Source organism: Nicotiana tabacum, chromosome 7 (assembly GCF_000715075.1).
Source record: "Nicotiana tabacum cultivar K326 chromosome 7, ASM71507v2, whole genome shotgun sequence".
Classification (NCBI taxonomy): Eukaryota; Viridiplantae; Streptophyta; class Magnoliopsida; order Solanales; family Solanaceae; genus Nicotiana; species Nicotiana tabacum.
In genome coordinates, this window is record NC_134086.1 from 8598845 (window position 1) to 8606126 (window position 7282).

Sequence of the window (7282 nt, forward strand, 5' to 3'; positions counted from 1 at the left end):
TCAAATTCAGTTGAATATTCCTTTGATGGATGCCTTGAGGGAGATGCCAGGTTATGCGAAGATGATGAAAGACCTAATTTCACGGAAGTTTGATTTTCAAGACCTATCCACAGTAACTCTGATGCAGACCTGCAGCGCAGTAGTGACCAAACCGATGGCTCAAAAGATGTCAGACCCAGGTAGCTTCACTATTCCATGCACAATTGGGAGTTATGCCTTTGCAAAGACATTATGTGATTTGGGAGCCAACATAAATTTGATGCCTCTGGATGTATACACCAAACTGAGCATTGGTAGAGCTAGACCGACTTTGATGCTGCTGCAGCTGGCTGACCGCACGGTAAAAAGGCCTACTGGGATTCTTGCTGATGTGTTGGTACAAGTGGGGAAGTTCGTGTTCCCTGTAGACTTTGTTATTCTGGACTGTCAGGTAGATGAGGAGATACCTATTATTTTAGGTAGGCCATTTTTGGCCACTGGGAGAGCACTGATCGATTGTGAAACTGGGGAATTAAAAATGAGACTGAATGATGAAGAAGTCATATTCAATGTTCAGCAATCTATGAGGAGACCCAGTGAATATGCTAACTGCTCTCTAGTGGAGGCAGTGGATGTGATCCTGCAAGAAGATGGTGTGACCCTGACTGCTAAAGATCTATTGGAGGCATGTCTGACAAATTTAGAAGAAATGGATAGTAAAGGATTAGCTGAATGGGTCATGGAACTTGAAGGCCAAGGATTCTGGAAAGGGAACCTCAGTTCGAGTCCCTTGATTTAGAAAAAAGGGCTACACCTCCAGCAAAGCCATCAGTAGAGGAACCACCCAAGTTGGAGCTGAAGCCACTCCCAGCTCACCTCAGGTACATTTTCTTAGGCCCTGATTCTACTTTGCCTGTTATTATATCATCCGGTTTGCTAGATGTTGCAAGTAGAACAACTCTTATAGGTACTGCATGAAAGTAAGACTGCCATTGGCTGGACCATGGCAGACATAAAGTGTATCAGCCCAGCCTTCTGTATGCACAAAATTCTCTTGGAAGAAGAGCACAAACCTTCCAGAGAACATCAACGAAGGCTGAACCCGAACATGAAAGAGGTAGTAAAGAAAGTAATCAAATGGTTAGATGCGAGAATCATCTTCCCCATCTCTGATAGTAATTGGGTCAGCCCTGTCCAATGTGTGCCAAAAAAGGGGGGAATGACTGTTGTGCAAAATGAGAACAATGAGTTGATCTCAACTCGTACAGTTACGGGATGGCGAATTTGCATGGATTACCGAAAATTGAACACAGCCACCCAGAAGAACCACTTCCCCTTGCCTTTCATTGACCAAATATTGGACGGGCTGGCCGAGCGATCACACTTCTGTTTCTTGGATGGATATTCGGGGTACAATCAGATCCCTAAGATAGAGAGAAAATATCCTTTACTTGTCCTTATGGCATCTTCACCTTTCGAAGAATGCCTTTTGGGCTTTGCAATGCACCGACGACATTTCAACAGTGCATGTTAGCCATTTTCACAGACATGGTGGAGGATATTATGGAGGTCTTTATGGATGATTTCTCTGTGGTGGGAGATTCATTCGAGGACTGTCTTCACAACTTAAGAAGAGTTCTCAAAAGATGTGTGGAGACAAATTTAGTGTTGAACTGAGAGAAGTGCCATTTTATGGTACAGGAAGGGATAGTCCTGGGGCATCGAGTGTCCAGTAAAGGAATTGAGGTCGACCATGCTAAGGTTTACGTGATTGAAAAACTACCACCGCCCACTTCAGTCAAGGCGGTGAGAAGTTTCCTTGGGCACGCCGGGTTGTACATGCGATTCATAAAAGATTTCTCCAAAATTGCTAACCCATTATGCAAACTCCTTGAAAAGGATCACCCCTTTGTGTTTTCTAATGATTGCATGTTGGCATTTGAGGAGCTGAAGAAGCGATTGACGACTGCACCCATCATTGTTACACCTAACTGGGAGCAGCCATTTGAGCTCATATGCGACGCAAGTGACTATGCCATAGGAGCAGTCTTGGGGCAGCGAAAGGATAAACCGATGCACCCGATTTACTATGCAAGCAAAATGCTAAGCGGTGCACAACTCAATTACACCGTGACGGAAAAGGAAATGTTGGCTGTTGTTTTTGCATTCGACAAATTCAGGTCATACTTGATTGGCTCGAAAGTTATTGTTTATACTGACCATGCAGCAATTAGGTACCTAATAGAAAATAAGGAGTCAAAGCCACGCTTGATTCGCTGAGTTCTTCTGTTACAAGAATTCGATTTGGAAATACGTGACCGAAAAGGGACAGAGAACCAAGTAGCTGACCACCTCTTAAGGTTAGAAAGAGATGAAAAGAAGGTAGAGGTTGAGGATATAATAGAGACATTCCCGGATGAACAGTTACTGGCAATGACAATGGAGGAGGCACCATGGTATGCTGATATTGCTAATTATTTAGCAAGTGGTATAGTACCTTATGAACTCTCCTCAATACAAAAGAAAAAGTTCTTTCATGATTATCGGTATTATTATTGGGATGAATCTCTGTTGTTTAAAATATGTGTAGATAACATGATCCGGCGGTGTATCCCCGAGAACGATCAACATTTTGTTTTGTAGGCTTGCCATGCTTCACCATATGGTGGACACTTTGGAGGAATTCGGACAGCAGCTAAGGTGTTAGAGTCAGGCTTGTACTAGCCTACTCTGTTCAAGAATGCCCATGCTTGGGTTAAAAGCTACGATGAATGCCAAAGAACTGGCAACATATCTCGTAGACATGAAATGCCAATGACCACAATTCAGGAGGTGGAGATTTTTGACATGGGGGGGATTGACTTCATGGGGCCATTCGTCAGCTCGTATGGTAACAAGTACATATTGGTAGCAGTTGACTATGTCTCCAAGTGGGTCGAAGCAGTGGCTCTTCCAACCAATGATGCTAAAGGGGTACTAGACTTTCTAAAGAAGAACATTTTCACACGTTTTGGTACCCCAAGAGCTATACTCAATGATGGCGGAACCAATTTCTGCAATAGAGCTTTCTGCACGGCTGTTGAAAAAATATGGAGTTCGTCATAAAGTGACCACCCCGTACCACCCACAATCGAGCGGGCAAGTTGAAGTGTCCAATAGGGAGATTAAAAGTGTCCTCACAAAAATAGTGAATGCAACAAGGACTGACTGGGCAAAGAAATTGGATGATGCATTATGGGCGTACCGCACAGCCTTCAAAACTCCAATTGGTATGTCACCGTACAAGTTGGTGTTTGGCAAAGCATGCCACCTCCCAGTTGAGCTAGAGCATAAAGCACTTTGGGTATTGCGGCAGTTAAACTTAGACATGGAGACAACAGGGACTAACAAAATCATTGGGTTACATGAACTCGAGGAATTCAGGTTCCAGGCCTTTGAGATTGCTAGATTATATAAACAAAGGATGAAATTAATACATGATAAGCACATCTTGGATCAAAACTTCAAACCCGAAGATTTAGTGTTGTTATACAACTCGAGATTGTGATTGTTCCCAGGTAAGTTAAAGTCCCAATGGTCAGGACCTTTCAGAGTGGTGCAATTGTTCTTAAGTGGAGCTGTAGAGATTGAATCAGAAGATGGTACAAATAGGTTCACAGTAAATGGGCAAATGTTGAAACATTACCTTGGAATAGCTGAAGAAAAAAAGGATAGAGTAGTAATCACTTTGGAAGAGCCCCAGTACGCGAATGAGGAGTGATGATCAAATGCGTGCGTCGTGCCGCGATGTTAACTCAGGCGCTGCGTGGGAGGAAACACACGAGTGTTGTTATTAGTGTGTTAAAAAAAAAGCATCAGCACCGCGACCGCGGTGGAAGGCAAACATTCTGCCTCGAATTTTTCATCTCACCGCGACTGCGGTAGACCGCGATAAACCGCAGTGAGGCGTAAACTTTCTGCCTCAAGATTTTAAACCCACCGCGATGGGTACCAGGTATTTTAATTTTTTTTTTTGCGTTTTTCTTTTCTCTTTTCTTCCTTTTTTAATTTCAAAACCCAAAACCCCCCTCTTAAACCCAAAATACCCGATCCCCTCCCTCAAATTTTCAATATCTCCCTCTCTCTAAAACCTAACCACCCAAATACTCTCTCTCTTCTTCTTCTTCCCTCATACTAACATCCCCCACCTCCATTCCTCTCACCCATTCTTCAACTACAGTATGTTCCTCACCTATTTCCTCTCTTTTCTTTGGTATTGTATTGTAGTTTATGTAGTTTTATGTTGATATGGTGTTGTAATTGTTGGTAGATTTTTGTAGTTTCTTTTTGTTTTTATATTAAATTTCGTTTTTGACCATGATTGGTGAAGGGGCTGTGCAATTAATGTTTGGAACGGTATTTGTTGGTGGGTGATTGAATGATACAAGTGTGGGGTGTGTTGGTGTGGTAGTATACTTGATTGGGGGGGAGCTTTGATGTACCCATGAGGGCTATATATGCTTGGATAGTGCCTTGCTCACAAGGTGTTTGGGAAATTGCCCCAATGGAGATATAAATAGCTATTGTGACATGGTTATGGTGAAGTCTGAGTAACCATCCATAGTCACATATTTTTGCGCACTCACTAATAAGCGTTTCGTTGTATGACAGGTACAATGAGTTCTTCCAGGAAGAGACGAAACACCGGACCCTCCACTAGCGGACCGGGAGGCTCCTCACAGGCTAGGATCCAAGCCAGTACACCTCAGTTCGATAACACTCGGTTTGTATCCAAATCAGTGGAGGATAGGTACAACCAGAAAAACGCTAAGAAGTTGCAACCTAAGGTGCAAATTGATCGAACAACTTTGGAGGTGGAATGCCCAATATGTTTAATGAGCTGAGGCGGTGTCAGCTGGACATCTTCTTCGAGGTACCAGAGAAGGCTAATGTTCAACTAGTAAGGGAGTTCTATGCGAACTTGCCAGAGCATGAGAATGGGGTTATGACGGTGCGCAACACCCTGGTAAATGCATCCCTCAACACCATCCGCAGAGTATACAGGCTGCCAGTATTTAGGGGTGAATTTGATCCTTATCGTACTTTTAGCGGTACATGGGCCTTGTGGGGAACTCTTCTAGATACTATCTGTGTGCCGGACGGAGAACACCGATGGATTAAGCACAGGATTACTCTCAACTCCCACTGTCTGAATTGGGAGGCTAAGTATTGGCTCACCATTGTCAACAGTCGATTGTTTCCATCCAGCAACACGACAGATGTTAATCTACCATGGGCGTCCGCAATCCACTGTTTCATGTCCCACAGTGATTTTGATGTGGCCGGCTCATCCATGAAGAGATGTTCATTAGATCACCTGAGCTAACCAAGGGCCACTACTTCCCTTCACTGATCACCCGGCTGTGCTGTAATGCTCGAGTCCCTGAAGACCCTCGGGTTGATGGGAGATCGCCACTAAAAGCCCCGTTCCGGGCAAGAAAAATTGGAATTGGACGAGAGCCGATGGTGAATGTTGATGACTCTGATGATGATTCAGCTGATGATGCTGCTGCTGCTGAGGTAGCTGCGGTTCCTCCTCCTCCGAGAGATGATGTGGCAGGCCCATTACGGCCATGCCGGAGCACCCATATGACAGCTTTGGAGCAGGATATGGCTGGGTTGCGTACCTCAGTCACTGATTTGGGTGCCCGTGTTGATACGGTGGCTGAGAGGCAAGTGAAGTTGGAGAAGAAATTCTTGGGCTGGTTGAGAGCTGTGGGACGTGCGTGCAACGTGAACCCAGATACTGTCTCCGATCAGGAGTGAGCCTTCAGGGAAGTTCCTTAACCTTACCGTTCTTTAAATATGTAAGCCATGGGGTCATGTCTTCATTTTAAGTGTGGGGTGGGGGATACTTCATTGTATGTTTGCAATTGTAACAATTGACTGTTTGATTTTCTTTATTTTGTCTTGCTTTGATTGTTTTGATATTAGAGTAATAGTTCATTAGGAAAGTTAAAATAGTAAGTGACTTGTCCCGACGACGGATCTCTTTCGGCGGGGTTCTTGAGGGACTAAGTCGAGAGAATTTTTTTTTTTGGAATATGGAGACTCTTCCTTACGACGGATCCTTTAGACAATTTTCTTGAGGGAAGTTAGCCTAGAGAAAAGACCAAAAAGATTTTTTTAATTTTATTGTTAGGTAGTGTAGTAACTCCCCCTTGGTTTTTCTTTAGGCCACAGTTCTTTTCCAAGGGTTTAGCTTGAACCGGGTATAGGTAGTTTTTATTTATTTTTGTTTTTTTTTAGTTTTTAGAGTAGGACTAATGGGCTACGAGCTAAATTCGAAGGAAAACACTTAGTGTTGATACACCTGAGCACAATAGACACTAGAGTATAACGCCTAGCTTCATTGGTTGAATCCTGTTAGAGTGCCTTAAAATTGTACGTTTGTATCTAACTTGAACACTCAAAAGAGAATATCTTGATAAACCAATTCGGAGTGAGTCATGTGCCATATGTGTGTGAGTTTTACTGTGTTCCATGTTTCATATTTGATGCCTAGAACTTGTCCTGTGTGTTTGTAAAGCGAAATAGTAGTTTCTTTCAGTTTTAGAAGTGATATAGGCATTTCTTTGTTGAGCCAGACATATAAAGTAAACCCACCTGATTGCAATACATCTTAGTTAACCTCGTTGAGCCTATAAGCCTATTTCTTTGGCAACCACATTGCGAAACTCACCCAGTTGTTTGAATAGCTTGCCGTTTGAACCCTTTTACCTCCCAATAAGCACTTGAATGATAGTGAAAATATGCAAAAGCAAAAGTGTGGGGTGGTAGTTTGGTTTTTGAGTGGAACTATTGAGATAGAGAAAATGTGTGGAATTTTGAAGCATAAAAGAAAAAACACCACGAAAAAAAAAAGAAAAGTAAAAAAAATATGGGTTATAAATAATTATAATGGTTGATAAGTGGTGACTTGTACAAATTGCACCTAATGGATGGGGATGTTTTAAACAAATGAGGTGGAGTGTTTGGTTGGCACAACTATGATCTTTAAGTTTAATGTAATTGTATTAAAAGTGCTTAGGAAGGTTAGTCACTATATCTAAATATATTCTACCCGTCCCTTAGCCTACATTACAACCAAGTAAAGTCCTATTGATCTTAGACTGAATGAGCTCAATTAGTAAAGTATTACACTACGGGCAAGCCTATGGTGCATCTTTGTGGCATGTGAACGTTCTCTTTGAGAGTGAGCGAATTTTGTCTATCTTAGTTCCAACTTGTTCTAATTATCATCATATGTGGAACTACTCTCTTG

General features: G+C 42.7%; 1 protein-coding gene across 1 annotated transcript; it reads left to right on the forward strand.

Moving 5' to 3' along the window:
- The first annotated feature begins 3016 nt into the window (after positions 1-3016).
- Positions 3017-3739, forward strand: LOC142161972 (uncharacterized). Its single transcript, XM_075218265.1, has 2 exons — positions 3017-3248; positions 3537-3739. The coding sequence occupies exons 1-2, from the start codon at positions 3017-3019 to the stop codon at positions 3737-3739; spliced, it is 435 nt and encodes a 144-aa protein (XP_075074366.1).
- Positions 3740-7282: the final 3543 nt, after the last annotated feature.